Here is a 23,896-nt window from a genome sequence, read left to right as displayed (position 1 = left end):
TGTGCTGTTTTATTACCAAATCTAGAATCAAAGCTGTTAAATTGGTGGAATGACACAACATAAGCAGCTGAGTGACTGAATACACCTCACATGCATTTTTGTTTAAGAGTGACTCATACAAAACCTACCCATTGCGGTCTCCGAACACGTAACTTCCGTAGAGTCTCTCCGACTGGCAGCCTCGATAGACAAACCCACCAACCAGGGAKCCACTGCTAAATGGTTTGAATTCTAGAAGTGAAGGCTCGCTCTCTAAAAAGGAACTACCGTAGCATTAGATCATATGCATTTTCATATTGATGCACATTTATGAAAATGTTACTGCTTCAAGAAAAGAGATTGAGTTCCATTTAAAGATTTCTCACAATTCAATATGTGTTGCCAGAAATGAGACAAAAGAAGTCATAAAATTACAACAAAGTCTGTAAAACAATCCATTAGAGATTTTAATGAGCACAAGCTGGGCGAATAGAACTACATAAAGATTAGGTTGGACTTCCATTGAAAGCAATGTGATTACTGCTGTTAATTTCTACATGTCAATAAAGTCAGCAGAATGGATCTGCTGAACTTCAGGAACAGAATAACCCCCATTCACTGTAGAGTCCTGTATCTAAGAGCAGAAATCCCAGTGATTTTTGGTAGGACTTGTTTTGAAAGCCATTCAATAGTCTGAGGAACTTTCAAAATCAGAGTTTTAGACATGGTATGTTTGTTACATCCCATAAAACACTACTGTTACTGGCTGTAGCTCCTCGTGGTATCTTATTTTATCCTGCTGTAGTAGTTGCAATTCCTATACTTTTTTTCTCCTTTTTTATTTYACAAAACCACAGAGTTTAGTACTATCAAATAATTCTTCAAGGAGGTTTCAGTGTACGTGTTCTTACTGATGCAATCAAATGCTGCTTAGGGTAAAAGCAAGCTCCATTTGACATGCTAGCTGCATAATTTTAAATAAAAGCCACAGTCAGTAGACCATTTTCATAAGAATTTTTTTTTTAAGTCAAAGGGTTATCTGCAATTCTTTGATAAATTTATTTACCAGATTATTCTACATGAGTAAGGGCTGAAATTTTATGGGGGAGAAAAGGATGATGAACTCTTTTTATTGAAGCCATTGACCCACAGCCTAGTATTAATATTGGCATGCTGCTCTGGATAGACACAATATTGCTTAGTTTACTCTGCAATAAGGATGCAGTCAAAATTCCATTGGAGCAGTGGTTAACCAAATATTATTTTTTGGTTTGGCTTTTACAGAATGGACACAGAAAATTCATGCAATAACTGAAATAGTACAATTGCATTGTGCTMTTGTGTACTGTTGTACCAGCCAGCACAGCTGCTTTGCTCTTGAGGAAAGTACAGGTGGGAGGACCTAGGAAAGTGATTTAGAAAGGAAAATGCTACATTCCAGGAGACAGGCCAGTTCTCACTGCCTTTATGCACCGTTGGCATTTATCACATGTTAGCATCAGGAATTTACAAGCTGCTAAATGGGCAGTCAAGGCAGGTGATGGCTCAGAGGAAGTGTCACCTGGCTTGCCTGAACTAGCAAACCATGTTGGGGACTGTCACAGTTAAACATCAAACTGAAATCGTGGCTGACAGTCATACTGATTCAGAGAGAACATGAAGCACTTTAATATTTTAAAGTCCCTCATTGAGTATATTTATCTTTTTGTGATCTCATCTAAACTAGTCWTTTATTATGGAGTAGTAGCATAGTGCCTTTTTCTAAGTTTTTTATTTTTAGTARCATTTAAACAGAGCTCAGTCATTTCCCTGTTTGGTTGTAGTCTGTTGTTGTCTATCTCACTTTTTCCTTTATAAGAGGCACATTACATGAGGTTTCCATTCTCTGTCTTAAAAGGTTATTTGTGAAAGCCTAAGAATACATTTTCATCATTTCCTGATATTCCAAAACATTCTCTTTTTGAGCCAAAACATGCAGCAACAGTGAGGTTTTTGACAGAMTAGCAACTATCAAATTTGTTAAATCTTATTTACAAGATATTCTACACAACAAGAACTAAGTTGAGTCATTTCAATTTTGTTTTGTCCTGCATCCTTTGTCCACTTGTACATCGAAGTTTTCTCTTGACAAAATAAAACTTTTCATTTCTATCTCTGGTGAGTTATCTATGCTATCTATGCTGTAAGTTTCCCGTCATGGCTATACAGTCCTTTATGTATTCTCTTCTGTTTTATATTTATTATTCTGTGGACATAGAAAYGGACTCTTGCCAGCAGCTTTACCCTGGATAGAACTTACCATAGTCTTTACCCTTTATTATTTGTAAGATTCTTGCTGAAGATCGGTTCTTTCCATTTGAATCTGAACAAAGTATAGTTAAATTGATGTTTTCATCTGTTGGGTGCCGGTCCACAGCGCACCTGTAGAACAACAACAACAACAACAACAACAAAAGAGAAAATTCATGAGAAAGGTAAATTCATAATGTATAATTATCAATATGAAACATTGCAGTTTAAAGTAGTATTGCTTCATTGTGGTTTCTACTCATTTGAGGGACCCTTTTCATGCTGAGCCAAAATATGTGAAAAATGTGTCAGATTTATACACAKAAGATAATGCAACTTTCCCATTCCTGTACCATTTTTATGTAATGTGAAGTAAAACTATTTTTCCCTACTGATAAAATGTAATCTGCACTATAGCACCTGAAAAGACTAGTGCCTTAACCAAACTAAATGAACTTATATGGTGTAGGAATTTTTGACTGTTAAAAAGTCCAAGAATCAACTCCTTATCTGAACAACTTGACTTTTTGATTTTTTTCAAACCATGACTTTAAATGTCACTTCAGTACTACCACCCACCTAATTTGCTGAATTATGTGTTGTTTAGTTAAAGCATTGTTCTCCTCCTTGCTATTGTTTAGATATCACCAGATGTTCTCATTTGTTTTCCACGTGCCTTTTTTCCCCAGTCAAGATTCCCATCTCAGCTGTACTTTACCAACTTTCTACTTTARGCTCTTCACTTTCACAAAGGTAGTAACTTTATTATTCATTTAAACTAAAAATCCTCTACTTTGTTTCTGTCATTTTAGTCTTGACTTGTAGTAGTTGTGCATGCTCTTCTCTTTCCCCTTTGCCAATGTACATTTGTTTCTAACTGTGACATATGTGTGGAGGTGGAGGAGTGGAAGATCCAAAAAGTCCACGGGTGCCTGTCTTGTTGAAATGTTGCTGCCTGACTGTATAAAAAATTTTCTGTTTGAAAGCAATGTCTGCTCCAGAATAATTTCAGTTCAATTGAAAGTTACTTACCGGCCTGGATTGTGGAGTCCGTGTGCAAAGATCTCYGGAGGTTGGTTTGTGCTATTGAAGTGTGGGTTGCTCCGTGGGATGGAATAAGGGACATTGCACAGATCAGTATTGACGTCGAGGCGCAATACAGAACCTGTAAAATCACTGAGAGAGTTGGAGGGTAAAATAATTGGGCTTTTAAAAAGTATTTTACTGGTAKATTTAATCCATGTAATACTAGAGTGAACCAGCAACAAGAACGACCCACTTTACTGATTATTCACATATAGATTGATTTCATGGTAGATGCACGTCCAGAGTGGTAGAGCCTATCAAAGATTCATTTTGGCCAATATGTTTCCTTCTTATGTACACAATGAAACACATCTGACCATGCTGTTGGCAAGCAACTTGATCATAAGAACAACTTTCCAAACATYGAAATTGTTTATGGCTTAAAATATAAGGCTATTAACTCTTTTATACTGTACATCATCTAGAGTAACTGTGGATATTATCACTTTGTAATTACACTATGCTTTTTGCTCACACTTTCAATCCTACTCTTGAATCGCAACAATTTCTAGTCACAGGACWATCCAAAGACTAATTCTATAGAAAGCAAGTGAGAAAAAAATGATATTGTTTGAATGGAGATGTTCATACTTTTTTTGTAAGGATTCAGAACTTGTTGTATGAAACAGGAGAAATGAAAATATTTTAACTTACATTTATTACTGTGATGAAAGAAAGAAGAAGAAGAGCATTAAAACTCTTCATAAATATGAAAAGATGTGATGTTTAAATTAATTCCTTTCTATCTTTCTTCATCATTAATCCATTAGTCTCCCCTTGTTTTACTTTAATTTAAAACCAAGTATTACAATTGCCCTCTGGTCTGGGTTTTAAGTSCATCCTTGTACTTAAAGAATATTTCTAACCACAGGAGCACCTGCAGTTCTGCTGAGGCACAGAGGCGTTTGAGCACAATATAGAAGTTTATCCACTAGTAGATTTGTACCTTAAACCATCCATCTCCTCCATGTCATCTAGAGTGATCATGCCATCTCCAAGAAAAATGTATAGGAAACCATCTGGGCCAAACAGCAGCTGTCCTCCTAGATGTTTTCGGTGTAGTTCTGCCACTTCTAAAAACACTCTTGCTGTCCTCATGTCAACTTGGTGTGGATTTTTCCTGCAAGTTAAGATATGAACACAGTTTTCACAGTTTKCTATCATTGTTCTTCTTTCTAAAAATACACTTGACTCATTCAAATGATACTTTGAGATGTGGATGTTGTAACTTGATGAAAAAATGCCTAACAGTTATTTCTGAGAAATTTCAATTTTCTACCACTCAGAAACAATKTTTTGTTGCCTATATACAATAAGAAATAATTGTAATTAAAGAATGACAGAATAACTGAAAAGGTTAAAAAAAAAAAGATAGTGTACCTACTGTCATTCCAAAACTGCTGTTTGAAGTAAAATCCACAATAGTTTTTCTGTTGGTGCCTAAGTTTATACATTGTAAACCTCGTGCTCATTTTACAAATGGGAAATACTAAAATGCAAAGGTTGCTGAGAAATACAGAGTGTGAATTTTAGACTTCTACTGATACCTGGATACTGTGTACTCTACGACCCTAAGGATGTGGTCATGAGGTCCAATAGCCCACCGTTCTTGGTTGGTGGTATAAGACACATACAGCTTTCCATTTTTCTTGTAATTGGGATGGAATGCAAGGCTTAACAGTCCTCTTTCATCTCCTCCCTGCAGTCAAATGAAAAACACAAAGAATTGTGAAGTTAATTATGTTCTTTATTGTGTTTCAGCTGGAACCCAAAAAAAAAAAAAAAAGTTTCTTTCTTGTGGATAATCTTTGCCCAAACTCTTATTTCTTTCCTGACTACTGCACAAAAAGGATTATAAAACATTTCACTTTGGGGAAGTCTTTAAGAGTTAGAACAAGACAATTGCCTTATGTAGTTATCTATGCACAAGTCTGTTACGCCACTTTTGTGGAGTGATTTGTGTATGCAATCTTTGGGAAGCCATGAAGACAAGTTTAAGTGCTGTGCAGGATTCTTTGCTGGGTTACTAGGTTGCTTGTAATTCGTAGAAGACGAATAAAAAGGTCTATAATCAGCAGTCACTTCTAATCCAAGTATCCAAAACCTAAAACATAGTGCTGGCTGCCAACTCCCACTGTCTTGGCAATATGTTTAGAAAACAGTTAAATTGCTTGTGTAATATGTAAACCTTTGTTTTACCCTGGAGGCAGCAACATCAGTTGTCACAACTATGGTGGTCTGTTCATCATAGCTAGTGTACTGTAGGTAATAAGCAGCCTTGGTCTGTGTGCAGGGAAACCATAGCTTACATGTGGTCCCTCACTGGTAAGATTTTTTGTTATTTTTTAAAATAAAAATAGAAAAATCTCAGAACAACTTTCTTTTGTTATTACGTTTGCCATGAAGATTAGTAGAGTTATATGTTAAGCATCCAATCCATGTAATGTACTGTGACAATGCAAATACCCTGTGAACTTAAATAGAAGGCAATTTTCTTTTGGCTTCTAGAAAGCTGCTAAAAATGTGTGTACTATTACTATGCCTAAAACTGTATTTGTATAAATGAAGAGTAAAACTTAAATTCATTTGTTGCTCTTGAGGCAATACAGGGAGCGAAGCTGAGGCACAGAAATAAACACAGCCCATAGTTAACAATTCAAGTTCAATTCATAGATAAGATTATTCACGAGGTGATAGTTGTTCTTGAGTTGAACTCAGGGCTTGCCAACCCCTAAAACTAGAACTAGTGACTCTGTTGCAGATTCAAGTGCTCCAGCTCTGCACCCGTTTTGCAACTCTAACCACACCCATGATAACTAATTATGAAATTTTAAATTATAAGAGAGAATGAAGCTTTTAAAATGTGAGTGCACTTCAGAGTGATGGATGGGCCTGTCTTCCTGTTGAAAGTCATCCCACAAAGGGCCTAATTGGGAAAGTGCACAGCTTTAATTTATTTTAATTCAACATGATTGCCATACTTCCTTTTTAATCACAACCACCAAAGAGAAACCTGAGTCAGAAATGGAGATGTAAATAGGTCAAGAGATTTCCATACAAACAGATTTGTACAATGAAATCTGGATCCTGCTAATTTAGAGGCAGACAAAATTTGCTAGTTTGTTTGCTAGAAAAATTTMGTTTCAAGGGGTTATCAGAGAGGTTAGTTTTGAAAGTCTAGTTAGAGCTGCCAAATCAGTTGCAGTCATCATGGATGAAGGGACTGGCAATCCAGCTCCTTCTCCCTTATGAGCCAAAAATAATTCTGCAGCTGAGTTTGAACTGATTGTAGATATTATTGTTTAAGTTTCTAAGAGTTTTGACCAAGTTACTCTGATAAAGTCTGAGGCAAAGGGAGGCAAATCAGTTGCTTTGGGAACAGGAAGGCATATTTCAAAGATTCCTGATGGATGATTCTATCTGTTGTGCCCAGACAAAGTCCTATTTCTTCTCCTGAGAGATGAGTTCAACTCATTTAAGGGCCCAGGAATGTCAATGAGTCACACTAGGTCTGCCATGCAAGGTGAGTTATTGAAAGTATTAGTAAGAAAAGATCTTTTTGTTACTGAGCTGACGATTTTGTTTAGTGCTTGATGCCATGGCAGCTGTCTCAGTGTGAAAGCGAAGTTGTTGAAAGCGAAGTTGTTGAAAGCGTAAACAGGTGAAAATTAAATTAGGAGCTTTTAATGAAGTACACATGAAGCAAGAATTTGAAAAATGGATGAAGCACAGGACCTGCAAGGCAGTAACTATGGAGAGTTGTATTCACAGGATCAGGCCTTGACTTTTACCCATTGCTGTCATGCAGGACTCTGAGACTGAAATATATCACTTTGTTTGTACATTGTTTCTGTTGCTTCTTGAAAAGTCCCACTGCTGTTTTTCAAAGTCAGATACATTTTGTTCTGAAAAGTCTATTTATCCATAGACTTAATAAAAACATTGTGAATATCCCTCCAAGATACTGAAATCAGTGCAGCATCAAGCCATTAGTTGGCTTATGTTCAACTAGAAATCCAGATGAGTTTTTCCATATTTAATTWTCCTGGTTTTGGAAAATAATTGTTCATGTTTATTTTCAGCTTTATCACTAACTGGCAAACCTCTTCTTTCCAATCAAATCACTGTCACAACTTCTATAGCTTTTGAAATGTCCTCTGTGTGCCAGAAAGTATATAGTTTTCTGTAGTGTTGTCTTATATGCTATATGGTAAATGGAGAGATATCCAGCAAAATCCCTTAGCAGTAGTCATTTTAGTACTATCAAACTGAAAAATTATGTCCAGTCTTTCTCTATTGAATATTCCTCACTTTTATTTTTTCATCAATGGACTTTTGATGTGAAACCACTGTCCTAGGCTTCACAGTCTTTTTTGGGGATAACCTGTGTCAAACATCTGCATCTTTTTCTTGGCAGCTTAATAAGTTCTTGACTTCCTTTTCTTTGAAAATTTCCCTTTAGATGAAACCAGCACCAGCAAACTGTAGATGACATAGCAGCCAGTATGAGATTCTGCACTGCACTATTTGATGGAATAACCATTAATGTTTGTCAGTTGTATAAGGAAGGGCAAGAAGAATGAGACAAATCTTTGTACTCCATTGGGATGTCTGTTGAAGACAAAGAACGATGGTTGGCTGAAATGAGTATTAATTACTTAAACATACTGTGGACTGGGGCCAATGTGAAATTTGTGTCGTAACTAAATCTGGCAGCTCCCACTTTCGATGTCTGCCTGTGCTGCTCTTTAGCTTGAATGCTCCCCTCTCCTGTTCGTGGCAAYGGCACTACACCTTTTTCAAAACTGATTTCCTTGGGCCACATTATAAGTTTCAGCTAAGGAGTTAYGTGAAAGGACTTTTAAACCCCAGTGTAGTCTAGCTGAAGGCCACAACCATTAAAGTAATTTAATCAGAATCCTATAAAGTTAGTATAAAACCAAGTAAACGTTAAAACAAAGTGTTTCTATATTTTTCATTTTAAACTGACTGTTTGTCTATATTATGTCTGTTCTAAAAGTATATTGCACCCGTAAATGTTCTCAACTGAAGGTGTATTTTCGATATTTCTTTTTGCATTKTCATTTCTGTTACAATATGCTTACACTTGTAAAACTGTTAAACAAGTGCACAACATGATCCACTTTATATTTTTTGACTTACACTGAGAGAAGTAACTTGCATGTGAATACTGGATGTAAAGCATGTGAATACTGAATTTTTTGCAAAATGGTGCTAGAAGTGGGCTCTGCTTCCAATTTGTGTGCATTCAGTGGTACTCTGGTATATCTCTGATATAACAGACAGAAGTTTTATTATATTATTAAAGTATTCTACTTTTTCTAYAATACAGAAACATATGCTGCACTTATTTTTAAGACATGCTGCCATTTAATTATGTCAATATATGTGTTATTATGTATAGTAAATGCAGAGAAATATACAGGAGTGCTTTAACTGCTATTTTTAACTATTTAATTTAAAAGAGATCATATTGTAAGTATGACCCTTAATTACATATCCTTAGTAGTAATTAATTTTAGTAAGCAAAACCAGACATGACCGTTTATTTCCATTACTCTGTGTGGCTTAATAGTAAACAATGTAGGTAGCATATTCCAGGTTTTCCTTTAAAATTGATTTTGAAATGCACTCTTTATATAAAACTTGTAAAATAATGGTATTTATATTTAACAGCTTTTTTTTTTTTTTGTCTTGACTCATGTTGGAATGGAGTAACAACCTTYTTTAAAAGGGGTTGTACTTAAAATATGCAAATTCAATGGTAACTTAATATTTTATCTCTAATGTAGTGTCTTTATGTATATTGTTCTCATCTATTCTTGTAGTACATGTGGTGGGTAAGTTGTTGAAGTAATATAATCATCTTTAATTTAGTTCATTTCCTATGTGATAAAAAGCATAACCAATATGCCTTACCAAGTGTTTGATCTTAAGGAGTTTTATTTGTAAAAAAACACGGGTGAAAGGGTCGTGGAACATCTGAAATCTCTTATCAGGCAGCACCATCTGATCTCTTCAGAAGGAGATGCAGAAGGGCTGAAGTTCAGTGTGAGGTATTCTTTGCAGTGGGAAGTGTTTGCTTAATCGGCATGTTTTGGAAATTTGGCCCCAGCACAGGATAGAAACTTGACTACAACAGAGGCAGAAGCCTGCCAAGGTCTGCTCAGGGGTACCCCTTGCCCTTCGAGCTGCACCACCTATTCTGAGCAGCACAAGAGGGAATTTTCCCTGACTGGCAGAAGGGGACAGCAAACACAGAATGAAAGGAACACAGTTGTCTGGGCTGTAGGCAGGCTGTGGGAGGAGAGCTCCTATTAGGGTGTTGAGGACTCAGTGCTTTGCTATCTGTGAGGCCTGAGGCCTCTGGCAAAGGAAGGATTTGTAACATAAGACATTTACCTTAGGGGAAAATAATTACACTGATGTCATGGCTCAGTGTGGTGTACATACTAGACCCTATCTCCAAAGCATTTCCTTTTTCCTCTTGTTTTGCAGAGCTTCACTTTTTTCCTTGTTTATAAAGGGCTTTGCAGTTATCTAAGGATTTTTTCAAAGCATTTTCATTATTTGTTACTGATTTCAACAAATGCACTATTTTAATACTTGACTTTAAAATAACTGTAGATACAGGAATGCTTTATAGATAAATTTATATGTGAAAAAGACTTAAATGGCCATACTCTGACTTGGAATTTAGGCACAAATCCTACTGAAGTTAGAAAGGCTTTTAATTCAGTTAGGTGCAGGGCAGGATTTAGCTGAAAATGGCCGAAATGCATCMCAAAGTTTTCTGTTCTGATGTTCAATAGCACTAGGACTTAAAGCCTAATTCTTTCTTTCTTCTTACTTCTGTTGCAACAAAGACAAAATTTTGACATGGGGGGATATTTTTTTTCTTTTCCTTACCTTCACAATCCTTTGAAGATACCAGTCACTAAATGCAGGACCTTTCACTTCTAGTCCTAGTCCTCTGTACTTATTTTAAAAATTCCTCAACTCCAGATTTTGCTGTTCTGCTGGGCAAGTCTTTAGTTTAATCCAAATGACAATCCTCGTCCCCTGATAATACAATTCTTTCTTCCCGTCCTCCTAAAGAAAGTACATGAAACTTATAAATGCAGATGCCAGCCCAACACAAACCCACAGCTTGCCTCCTTCACACTCTTCTGGTACAACAGGAATTCTGCTTTCGCAACTCTCCCAATTATTGGTTCAGAGCAGCTGAAAGCTTTGAGACTGCCCAGAGCCAGCCAATAATTGAGAGRTTTTGGGCAGAGTGACACACAAGCGAGTGTGCTTGCAAGGAGGTGGCCATGAGCCCATGTGAGGTCTGCATCTGGACTGAGAAACTTTATGTACTGCACTGCTTTAGGAGAATTGGAATAACAGAAGACAGTGGAAATCAGTCCCGGAAGAGGGAGATTCAAATAAAGACCAGATGATTATTGCATTCAGTAAAGCTGGCTCAGGAAGGTGTGAATTACACACTTTCCTGCACCACAGAGGCCTCTTGAGCTGTAAGCAGCGTTTATCCTCTGGGAACACAGGTGGTGATTCCACCTCTGTCCCCAGCTGGATTTATTTTCAAGGAAGCTTTACATTCCACCAGCAACTCAGTGAGTGGTTCACCAGCGGAGGCCACTATGGGAAGGTAAAAAATAAGCATGCTCCTTCTCAGTTCCCGGGCATGCCTCCAYTTTCTGGTCTTTTATTTATTTATTTGGCATATCTGCTCTCTTACACTTTTCCTCCTCAGCATTCTTCCACTACAGACTGTCTTTCCCTGMCAGGTTTCAGCTGCATTAGTTTGAGGGTCTATTGTGTTGTAGAATTAGCCTTCCAGGAAAGTGAGAAGGCTTCCTTCCAGTGAATGAGAATGCAGTAAGTGTTCAGAAATTTACTGACCATGAAAATCCTTCATTGATAGGGAGAATRGACTTGATGACCTTTGTATTTTTTCTCCTCCTTTCTGTTGCTCTGAAGCTTTACCACCGTTCCACGCCACTTCTATGATAAAGGCAAATTTTACAACTTTCTTTCAGTGGCCAGTCCAATAAAATTGGCTCAGATGATACCCCACAGAGAACAGACTACGTTCCATTGACATTCACCAATAGGTGACATGATGACACTAATAATCCATTTTTCCTGTCACCAAAACTGTGGCTTTGCCTCTTCCAATCCAGAATCTTTTTTTAAACTTACACTCTATTTTGATGCTATCTGACATTTTTCTGTAAACACACAAACAATACAAATTAATCTTATTTAGTGATTTGCTGTTCTACCAATGTTCTAATTCGACTATGGTCCTTTCAGCCATCTGTTCTGGTTTTCTCATTCTCTCATTCCTTCACTATATATATAAAACTTATTTTTATTTTTCAGTAGCACATTCAATAGAATTTTTCATTTTGTTTAAAATGCAGACTAATGGCAGAGAGTTGTCAAARGGCTCTAAGAATTATAACTAACACATAAGTTGCTTTTTTAATGGCATGCCATTTCAGCCAATCACTGCTGTCACTTTTGTCCTTCCTAAGGATAAAAATATGCTATGGAAAAATAAAAATCCTACTATCATGCAAARATCTTCTTGAGCTGCTAATTTTAATAAATGTCCACAAAAAAAGTCTACAGCACTTTAAAATGAACTGTAAGATTTATTTTCTTTTCTGCTGAGAGAGGGAAAAAAAGAGGATGTATGGTGACACGGAGCAAATTTGACAGTGCTTATGTAAAATGAACGACCCTACAACAAATTCTATACTCTGATAATCGAAAACAAATTCATGCTGTTTTACCGTGACCACTTTATATGGAAATTTAGGGATATAATTCAGAACAGAATAACAGTAATTATCATACTCTCTCCATTAAATTAAAACCAGCAATGTTGATCTGTGTAATTGTARGCATTAAAAAATAACTAGTTCCAAAAAAGAGGGATGCAAATGGAAAAGATGCCATGATGACATTTCTCTTACAAACAATTCTGCCTTTCTCCTTTGGCTCTCAGTGCTGAGCTGTCACCTATTACAGCAGATACTTGTTTTCTCTGGTTGCAAAAGGAATGGTACGTTCACATGAGCTATGTGTTTAAATAGTGTGGGGTCTGGGGACAAAACAGAAAACCACAGCCAGCTTGAAGGAGAAAAGCTACAAATTTCCACTTARATTTGTCCCCATATCCTTACTGTTGTCTGCATGCTAATGGATGTTAAAACTTGTTCATCAAGTGAAGAAAGTTGCTAGCAGCCTGCATCTTGCAAAAGAAATTGTTAAAACAGTTTTTAAAAGCRCTCCTTCAACAGGATATCTTTTGCCATAGGGTAATGAAGGGTTGAGGCCTTTTGTGTTCCTCTGCTAAGTATTACTATGATAATCATTCATGTTTGCAATATAACCTGGATTAMACTGTGGCCTTTGTGAGTTTTGTCACTGTTGAGGGAAGAGTGAGTTGCATGGCTTATCGAAATGATGCTCATCTGCACTGTCAAATATAAAGGCAACCTTCACTGAAGATTTCTTTAGCACCTTCTGGTTTTAGTCATTAAAGCTCTGAAGGTACCTAGCGAAGGCTTTAAAATAATTTCTGCAAGGTATTTCAAATCTCCCTTTCTTCTTATTGTAAGTAACTGGAAAATTGTATAATCAGAATGGTTTTTAGTAGGGGGGTGGGAAACAATTTGAAGGACAGAAGTTCAAGTGACATAAAAACACAGGAGAGAGACAGGAAGGATATAAAAGGTTAACTGCAATTGATGCTTATTTCCACCTATGATCTTGTCTGAGATTCTCTCCTGAGGGCAGAGACTCCACATAGAATTTGCCTGCAGGCACTGAAAGATGGGAACATGTCACTATTTTTCAGTCACCAAAGAATGTGAGTGCAAATCCTAGTGATAAAGCAAATGCTATTCTGTTCTCTACTATCCCAAGAACTTTTGGACTCTGAAATCTGGATTCAAGGCGGGGCATGTTTCAGCCTATATTTAGCATCAGCATTCAGCATAGTTTTGATAAGAACGTGTCATATCTTCAAAACAAATGCTGCATGTGTTGCTGATTTTCTCAGTAATTATTAAGCTAAATGCAATAGGCAAAGTCAGACTTTGCATTCTGAGAAGCTCTGTAATGTTCTTCAGCATTTTACCAGTAGACACACAATGGAATGGATGCTGGATRAAGGCTAGGCCACTCTTATGTCTTCTTGCTCCAGTAGGGAAATTGTCTGTACCTATGTTCTTTGGCCATTCAGCTGTTTCAAAAAGTAAACTGTATTGTCTTATCGGCACAAATGCAAACAGAAAACCCATTTAGAGGTCCAGCATCTCTGAGTTTCAAGCTGCCACATGTGAGTGCAAGCATTGGAAATGTATTTGTTATCTAAAATCAAACTCTTTGAAATAAAAGGACAACACTTTTTGAAGTCCTGAAASAAATACAGCTTGAAAGAAAAAAACTGAAAATGCTATGATCGCATTTTTTCAACAAAAATTGTGCATGTGCATCATATTTGTTCTTGGGTCAGAAATCCATTTAAGCGGTGAACCCTCACATTTCTGAAAAGGCACGGAATGGGATCTGGGAATTAAAAAACATTTGAATTCTCTGATACTGCCCAAGCATTTTTCTCCCCATCCTATCAGCCTCACAGTGCCCTAGGAGCTGTGCAGCCCAAGGGCAGAAAGGCCAGTGAGCAACTTACCTGCACCGCTGCAGTTAAGCTTTGCTTAAAATACTGACTTAAGTAATCAAATTATCTTACTTCTTTCAGTAAGTCTAAAAAAGATATGTAACTTGCCAGCCACCTCAAAATGAGGAGTAAATAAATCCAAAGATATCCAGATTTTTCCACAGACATTTTATGAACACCAGAGGAAGCAAAAATAATCAAGCACTTTTTGYGGATCCTTCCTAAAGATCTTGTCTGTACCTCTCAACTAAAATAGTGAGAAAAATATTAATATTTTGGAGAGAGACATGAATATTTTCATGAAATGTGCCAAGTGGAAAAACCAGGGTGGTGGAGGATATACGGTTTGCTCTCCATGACTAGAATCTGTATATAAGAGGAGAATGATGGCAATCCACAGCCGTGTTGACAATTCAGACATACAGGAAATACCCTTGTAGGAAACTAATACCATCTGGGTTTGGCCCAAGATGTGTGAATGAGAAATATGTTTCTTGTTGAGAATGCAGAGATAGTTTTGGACATTGCAAAGAAGGAATGTGTTAAGCATGCACAGTTATAAAAATGAAATAGGGTGAGGCACTGCATGCATATGGAATAATTGGAGGAATATGTTTGTGTGCGTCAATAGCTGATGCAGACATACAACTTCAGAACTCATTTATCCTAAGACAACCAGTAAATTACTGTGTCTTCAGTACAAATAGCTGCAAGCGTTCTGAATAAAGACAGCATTGGAAAATGCTGATTTGTCCAAGCCCCTGCTTTCCCTGATGGAAAGAGAGGTTTGCTTGTGACACATGTTGTATTTGGGGGGCAAAAAGTGAAATAGCTTTGAAATTCTTGAAACATCCGGTTCTAATACGTGTAAGACTGGCATTTTTGATTATTTCAATGAGTTGTTTTCTGTTTAGAAATTAGTTTTAGTTAAAAGAATGTCAACAGTGAAATGAAATATTTCATTTGGCCCTTTCTGAGAACCTTTGAGTACACACTTGGTGAGAGTATGTTTTCAAAATTTCAGAACTTTCTCACTCTTCTCTATCCTGTTCTTGCATTTACTGTCTGAGATTTTAGTGTCTGTTCTTGGCATAGCAAGGCTCTCTGGTTTCTAACGAAGCAATTGCCAGCATTCTGAGGTTCCTAAGACTTGCTGCCTGCGGGATGGATTTTTGCCTCTCCCTTGACACCCTCGTATACTTGTGAAAGCCCCAGCAGTGCTGATTTTTCTGTTATTTGTGAGGATAATGAATGCCTTGCATGGATAGGAAAAAGTTCCAGGCTCTCTTTTTGGTGCACATTTGCCTTCTTCTGCAGACTAGCCTTGTGTATTATAATCCTTCCTCTAAGTTCAGGCTGTAAATGCACTTTTTAAAGGAAATTATTGAGAAAATAAAAGCTTTGCTAGTCTTCCATGTCCGTGAGAGTTCTGGATTAACCTTGCTTCAGGTTCAAAGACACTCATTACACAAATTACCTGTTCCTTAACTGAGCAATGCTTATACGATGGCTGTGAAGTGTCTGTTATTATATCTTGCTCTTAATTTGGTTTTCAGCAGATTTTTGACATAACTGATTTCTCACTGTTAAGCACTCCTGGAGATATTTGTTTAATATGTATTAATTGTTTTAGTGCTTACCGAGAAGTCTGAATACAAAAAAAACAACCAAACAAAAACCTCAAAAACCAAACCAAACCAAAACCACAAAACCCCAAACCCCAAACATTTTCATTCTTCTATTTTCCATTCTTTTTCAGTACGCATTGAGCTTGASTAGCACCCGAGACCTTTAGCCAGGATGACCAAAGTCTGTTATACTGAATGTTATCAGGGCACTAAAGGCACACTATTGGGTTCCTTGGGCTGATGGGTTGCATTCAGGTTGGCAGGGGCTATTTGAAGAAGCACTCAGGCTGGGGGCACAAAAGCAGCCCTTTGCAGAGCCCACTGCAACTGCAAATGTGAGCAGACAGCAGGGTTGGGTTCTCTGCTTGTTAGCAGTAGCCTGAGCTGTGTGACTTGAGGGTAAATCCATCCCTTGTTCTTTGAATGGGAATCATTAGGGCTCCTTTCAGCCTTGTTATGGGATTGTGTTATATTAGTTCACCTGGAATGGTTTGGGTTGCAAGGACCCTTAAAGATCATCCAGTTCCACCCCCCTGCCACAGGCAGGGACATCTCCCACTAGGCCAGGTTGCTCAGAGCCCGATCCAGCCTGGCTTTGGACACTGCCAGGGATGGGGAATCCACAGCTTCTCTGGGCAATCTATGCCAGTGCCTCACCACCCTGGCAGTAAAGGATTTCTTCCTAATACCCAATCTGAACCTKCCCTCATCCTTTGCTAGGCTGGACACACAAACCACTGCTTTCACTTTCATCTCCTGTGGAACGTGCACATCTGCCTTGCACATCTGCCCATCAGGTGAGGATTTATGACCGTGCAGGGCTTGGATTTTCCAAGCTGTTTATGCTTATACTCRTATACATGCACTCACTACATACACTTGCATCCAGCATTTAGGTGAACACAGTTTTCCTTGGCCTTGTAGATTAAATTCTCATCAAATTTAATTATTTTTGTAGCCCCAGAAGTGATGTTTATATCCAACATGAGTGCATATAAACAGTGCACACATGCTTGATTTGCATATCTTAAGGCTTAAATAAATGGTCTTTGAACTACCTAGAAGAATTTATTTTCTAGGAAGGAATAAACTAATGTTGTCATGCCTAGAACATTCAATTCTACTGTTGGGAAAAAAGGGTTTTGAAAACTGTTCACTTCACATATGTGCTTGTGTATTTTTGAAGAACTCATTAAATTATGGTTATACYACGTATTTTAAATATTGACATTTCTGAGTGGGGTTTAATTTTTATTCTGCCAAGTGTTGTAAATTCCTGTTTTGGATTCTGAGGATTTCAGTGGAGGTGGAAAACCACTAATAATTTCTTCTTGTTCATGCAACTTATATTCCTTTGCATGTTTTGACTTGAGGCTGACCTTTTCTATTGATGCTGATAACACTGTTCTGAGTGTAAACCAAACTCTTTTGGAGTAGGAAAGAGTAAAATTTCCTCTAAGTAATGGCTGTGATCATTACCTTAATATAAAATTCTGTTTCACAAGGCCCTAATTCAGCAAGTATTTAGACACATGGCCAAGCTGCAAGTTTTTTTTTACCTAGTGCAAAACAGGATAACATGAGGCAGCCAATTCTCTCCACTTCAGAGTTTACTTGACTTTTGGTGTCGGTGAATGAGATCTGATACAATGAYGATAAAGAGATTTATCAATCAAAAATGTTTCTAATTGAGGAGGAAAAAAGATTACTGGAAAAAAATGAAGTATTTTCTCTTAATTAATCTTACCTTGAGATTTCATAAAGATTATTTTATGGTCTGTAGCTAACGTGGTGTTTATGGAGCTAAAGGCATTATCTTCACATCATTATAATGAAACATAACACTGGTATCCTTGACTTTATTAGCCAGGCTTCATTGGTATCTGACATTATATATTTCCTATTATAAATCTAAATAAGAACTTACATTGACCTGCATTAGACCAAACATTAAACAATTTACTAAGATTACAACTTTAGGGAAAAAAAAAGAAGACTTTTAGACCACCAAGAAACAACCATAAATTTAAGGAAATATGAGGTTTCCACCATGTGACTTCCCCTGCAGAGTTATGCAACAGACTGCTGTTACTTAAAGGTCATACATAAAAAATTTATGGTACATTTTTTAAGAGATTTATGGTGTTTCTATTTATACAACTTATATGTCAACAATTTAAAGGTATAGTATACTAAAATAACAAATTAAACTCTAATCCCTTTGAATCCTTGATAAAATAGAATGCTTTAATGTAAGTCATAAATAAAAGAGGTTTAATAAATGTATCTATATTAATTGATGTGGTATGTGTGATGTAATGATTAGCTGTTTATTATCTATTACAGATCATTTGCTCATTTTAATCCTGAAAATTATTTGCAAATGGGGTTGGTTAGGGGAGCRTTCCTTGGAGCATAGGCCCATTACRTGGTGGCATAGCTCTCTTTAGAATTGCTCTGCAACCAGTCTCAGAACTAAATTTCCCTCTGTGCTGAGATTAATGATGCCATAGATATGACCTTTACCTCTTGGTTTTGAATATCTTTGAACTCAGATACACTTCATATCTGGRAGATGTTGATGGATTTTCTGGAAGTAAAAATTTGTAACACTATATGATGGTACCAAGCCTTAGTTATCTGCAGAACTTTATTTGCTTTGCACGGGAATGAAATGAGAGCAATCAGACAGTTTCTCTAGCTGAGGCAAGAGGATGACAAAGATTGAGAAGGGGCAATTTCTCAAAAGCTTTACCACTAGGACTTGAACTCAGCCCACTGGAGTCACATCGCAAACCTTGTCTTTGCACACCTAACATAAATTACATGAGGGTTGAGACTGAGAATGCATCACTTTATGCCAGAGATTATTGATGCTAAATTCATCCCTGAATTTTGCACATTAAATTAGTTGAYGAATATGAAGGCTTCATTGGGGCACATCATTTAAATACCCTAAAGTGTGTAAGCACTTTGACACCATAAATACTCATTTCTCAGAAAAACAAGTTTTCACAGCTAAACAAAGGTCCTAACATGYTTAACTTCTATGAACATGCTCAGCMAAAAMAACATTGATAAGACCATTGCCTATGAGATCAAACAGAAACACTGTGCTGAATGGGGCAATAGCAATTGGAGAAAGATACTAATATGGTCATGGAGATTTGTGGTGTTGTGGCCTAATCTTATCCTCAGTAAAGAGCCTAAGAATGCAGTCTGCTGGTACTACTTCCCAAAAATAGGGAAGGGAATTCTCTGCAATTCTTTGGCTTGCTGTGTYACCCACCAGGTTTTAGCTGTGGAGCCTCTACTGACTGAAATCGTGGTATCTYGTCCCTTGATGACTCACACTATTCCTGTAGGGATGCCCTTTCTCTGGGCTTGAAAAATGGTTTTTGCCTTGGGAGACACRATTTTATTGGTGTCCTCGGCTGCTGCTGTCTCCAGCTCTGAAGATAACATAAAGGGCCTGAGCAGTCCTGCGAGCTGGAGCAGATCCTGTAAGAGGTCCTCAGCAAAATTACCTAACAGACCTTTGTAAAAAGTACTTATGCGACCCTGGATCACCACGTTTCTTGCTATAAAATAGAGCTCTACTGGTTCTATGGATTTTGGATGTTTCCAAAGTTGTGGCACCCTGTGATTTGTTTTTGCTGACTGCAGAAACATATCGCTGTCCCTAAGCTGGTCATCACCCCTTCATCAGCATAATTCATTTCCATAGGACAAAACTGTTGTAAAGAAATTAGCTACAACTGTTCCAGCACAGTTTATAGGTTCGTAGGCCAACCCAAGCAGCAATTAATTTAAAAGAAGATGTGATCATTTCCTATATTTTATGAGCATTAAATAATATTTTTTTTTCTTTTTGACAAAAATATTTGATATGTCAAAAGAGTAGAATAAGAGCTGATAGTATCTACRGTATTTTAAAATACAAATATCTTTTATAAATAAGAAAGTCACAAATGTTAGAAAAAAATATCAGATACAGCATTTTAAAAGCTGTTTTTCTTTATAACTGTAAGTCTAGAGTTTCAGAGAGAAAACACTAATAAAAATTAGTCAGTCATCATTATGATGTCATTCTCATAATTTCCCTTGAAATAAACTAGCAAGTACAAATAATATTTGTAATGTCTGACATCATCTATGTAGCTTTCCATATGCTCAGACTTTGGGTTAAATTTAGTGATGTTTCCCATTTGTTAGAGAGAACACCTTCTGGGTGGAATGGATTTCATTAAGAAAATCTCTCTGAAGTTAAGCCATCTTTGTAACTTGTTTGAAACAAAACAAAACCAAACCCCAAACAGTCCAGGAATGATAGGAGTACAGCAGTAGCAGTTTGTCAAAAATGTGATTGAAAAAACCCAAAGTTTCAGTCCTGAGTCTGAGGGCTCACATGAAGAAAGGAACCATGCTTTTCAGGTTTGCTCTCTTTAAAAAGAAATAAGCATCATCATAATTGTTTTATGTGGGAAACAATTTTCCCTTCCATGTGACAAATGCACATTTATCACAGTTGTTCTGCAAAGGCTTCTTGGAATTAAACTTGAAAAATGTTTTAGAGGAATCATGGACTCATTTTTTGTTGCCAGCATGACTGGCTCATCAGCATCCTTGCCCTTGGACAAATATGTGCCAGTTAAGTTAATTTGTAATGGAATTATCMACTGGAATTATATCTTTCAAGTTATCTTTCAAAGATATACAGTGCACAGATGATCTGGACCAATTTAATCCAAAAACCCCTGACAACTTTTTCAAATAATACATTGCATTACTTAATATAAACTTAAAATTTAAGTRAATATTATTCATGATTCCTGATTTTGTTGTTGCTGTTGTAAGACTTGGGCATCTGTTTTCAATGGTGTCATTATTTACACATGGTGACTTTTGCATTTGAATGGACATTAGCTAAATGTGGCAGTYATTCAAATTCAAAATAGAAAAAATTACTAGAGTTATCAGAATTTTGCAATATACTGRTATATTATTCCTTGATAAATGCCAACATTTTCAATTACACTCCCTCCCCCCAAAGAAGGAATAGGAAATTCACACKTTTGCAATCTATACTTAAGTACTGAACGGAACAATTTCTGAAAGAAAAATAGCTAACATAAACATAATTTCTTCTTTAGAAATATGAGGTATGTAGTAATTAGGAGAGCCTCAYTAAAGCTACAGAAACCATATTCCCCTAGGAGAAAAAGCACAATAACTTCTGWCAAAATCACAGGCTATGCAACAGTTTTGCTATATCTGAGGAATAAAAATGTAACTGCTTAAACATATTTAAAAGTGGTAAATTCACTTCCTCTACAAATTCATAAACTCAGAAATATTTCCTTGCAATTGTTCTTGGAACTGATAGAGGAAAATCTCCCAGAGACACACAAAATGTAATAAGTGTAATATGAAAATTGCCCTTTCTCCTCTGAAGATTGAAACAAAGCAGATATTCTCCAGAACACCAGCAGGTTCCCCTGCTCTCTGCCCATATGGGCTCTTCCCACAGCCTCACTGCATGAGGGACTCATGAACTTCGTCAGAGCTGACTGTATGGAAGGAATGTGGGCTCAGACATTTGCAGGCATGCCACAGAACCTCAGCAAGCCAGTCTCTTTTTAATTGCAACTAATACTTCATTAAGTTGTGGAATTTTCAGCTATATAGATGTGTGTATACATCTTAGCACGTCGGGTAGCCAATGCTTGCAATTAAATTACCAGCCTTGCACAGTATAAGAGGTGYATTGAAAGCTGGAATTAGTAGAATAAAGCATTGCAAGTAGGTTTTCAGCTTTTTAATTTGAAACCCTCAGACTTCTTGATTGCAGGAAGAAGTCTGAGAACACAAATCAAGCTAAAAAGTAAGGAGGCAGTGAATTTCCATTCCCCCCGTTTTCAAATGGATTTCTTAAGCACGTGGCTTTTAAGCCAATTTCATGATTTTGGAGTCTGCCTCATGCGTGTGTGAATGGACAGGATTGAAGGTACTTTACATGGCTTATTTAAAAATAACATCCTAACCCAAGCTATAAATCACAACAAGTATTTAATGCCTTACATATGTAATAAATATTCAAGTCTAAGTATCTGGTTACAGCAGTGATTAAGAGTTCTGAAAATCAACCCCTTAAAAGACAGTATTCAGTGGAAATAGTGCGAGGGGTGAGGCTTCTTTCACACCCTTCTATGCACATGTGCAGTTCACAGCCATCGAGTCAGCAGCATCACAGCATCTGTTATTTCTGAACTCTAATGTGCATCCATACACTTGGCAAATCTCACTTAATGCTGCTTTTTGAGGAATTAAAGCAATTCTTAAGACAGAGAYGAGAAGAATAATAAGAAATTCTAATAAGAAGTTCTAAAGCTTACAGTGGTTAAAGCAGCTGGATGGGTTTTATGGTGGGAAGAGGGACAGAAGGATAAGCAAATTATCTTGGTGGAGGGCTATCTCTATATTCTGAAGTTTTTAAACAGAAACCTTGGGCTTCTGTGAGTTGGGGAAGAACTACCTCTGCCTGGAATAGCCCAGCCAGAAGGAATGAATCAAAACTACAGATACAGATTCCTGCAGACTTTTTCTTTTCCAAATCCCATTACATTTGCAACAATACAGGCAGGGAACTGACTGGCTGGAGACGGCTCTGCTGAAAGGGAGTGTGGGGTCTCGGCAGACAGCAAATTGAACACGAGCCAGCAGAGTGCCCTGGCAGCGGAGAAAACCAGCCACAGACTGGGCTGTTTAACAAGAGCACGGGCAGCAGAGGAAACCACCATCCTCCCTTCACTCTGCACTCAGAGAGAATCCTGCACCTGGTTCAACAGGCCCTCAGTAGCAGAGTGGGGTCACTGCACCCCAGTGAATCCAGTGGAGCGGGTTGGGACTGGAGTGTTTGTCCTCTGCAGAGAGGCCACCACAGTGGGGCTTGTTCAACCTGGGAAATAGCACCTTYGGGACCTCATTCTGCAACTGGGGTAGTTAAGTGTGGCAATGAAATTAGGGAATGACATCCCTAATATAATCGTCCTCTGTGAGAGTCTGTGACCCTTACGCTACTCTAGGATTTTTGGCAAAACATTGCTGTAGGAGGTATTGTTGGAAAACCCTAACCAGTAAAAAAAAATCCCGTTCCTTCATCCAGTCTAAAGATCTAACCTATCAAGCTACTGGTTACGTTGTTATGTAATTTCTCTCCTTTTCTTTTTCTGTTTTTACTAGAATTTCTAGCTTTGACCTGAGGAGGTTTCCAAACAACCTTCCTAAAAATCAGGAGAGGAATTCTGCACTTGATTCATGACAGGGACTACAACCTGTAACTTGCATATCCTGGATCACTTCCTTGATCTATAACGGAGCAATGAATCTCTTTTATCAAACAATATTYAATGTAATGCAGTAGCACAGCAGGTCTCTGTGAGCAAGGACCATTGACTTTRTGTGTGCCTTTGAAGCTGTCTCTCTGAATTTAATTGTCTTATTGTATATTGTGTCCAATGTTTTGCAATTTTATAAGCACGCCTGGAAGCGTATCTTGACAACTCTTACTGTTGGAAAKGCTTTCTATTGCATCCAGCCCTGATACAAACCAGACTGTACATGAGTCTGATGAACTAAATGAGTTATCAAGTCACCAAATTTTGCAACAGGACCTCGAGTTTCACATAAAAGCTGATTTTGAGATGCTTGGTTCTGTCCCACACACAACACAAACACTAACACTACATTATTTCTGGACAAGGAATGTGAAACAAAGATTAAAGGTGATGTATAGGCTACTCCACCATTGGACACAGGACCTATCTGCACCCAGTTTCATTGACAGATGACCCAATTCCCTATCAGGAAAGCTACATGGCTTCTGTATTTTTTGTAAACAATTGGATAATAAATTACAGTAGTAAAAAAAAGCTGCAGGCAAATACTTCATTAATTGGTGCTGAATCACAACTATCAAAGCAGCAGCATGTAACAGACAAATGATTACGTTGCTCAAATGTCATTCCTTTTAAGTGTGACAATTCAATTTGTTAAACTTTTTCATGAAAGAAAAAACAGAATGAAAAGGCAGTATTGCCTTCTCTGAAATTTATTACTTCACCTGTTTCTGCTAGACCTTACTTTTTTCCAAATTAAATATATTTTTAGATGCCATCAAACTAAAACCCTT

At 37.3% G+C, this 23,896-nt stretch overlaps 1 protein-coding gene across 1 annotated transcript in view; it reads right to left on the bottom strand.

Moving 5' to 3' along the window:
* The window catches only part of HHIP (hedgehog interacting protein), a 71,170-nt gene that overhangs the window by 17,125 nt on the left and 30,149 nt on the right, over positions 1 to 23,896 (bottom strand). The window contains exons 5-9 of the mRNA XM_057376315.1: positions 4,902 to 5,053; positions 4,301 to 4,474; positions 3,301 to 3,444; positions 2,279 to 2,400; positions 129 to 252 (exon numbers count right to left, since the gene is read on the bottom strand). Of these exons, the coding sequence (XP_057232298.1) occupies positions 129 to 252; positions 2,279 to 2,400; positions 3,301 to 3,444; positions 4,301 to 4,474; positions 4,902 to 5,053 (716 nt within the window). The remainder of the gene's footprint in view (positions 1 to 128; positions 253 to 2,278; positions 2,401 to 3,300; positions 3,445 to 4,300; positions 4,475 to 4,901; positions 5,054 to 23,896) is intronic.

Source organism: Malurus melanocephalus, unplaced genomic scaffold (assembly GCF_030028575.1).
Source record: "Malurus melanocephalus ecotype Western Australia unplaced genomic scaffold, MMel_1.1 scaffold_277, whole genome shotgun sequence".
NCBI classification, from domain to species: domain Eukaryota; kingdom Metazoa; phylum Chordata; class Aves; order Passeriformes; family Maluridae; genus Malurus; species Malurus melanocephalus.
This window is presented reverse-complemented; position numbering and strand designations above follow the sequence as displayed.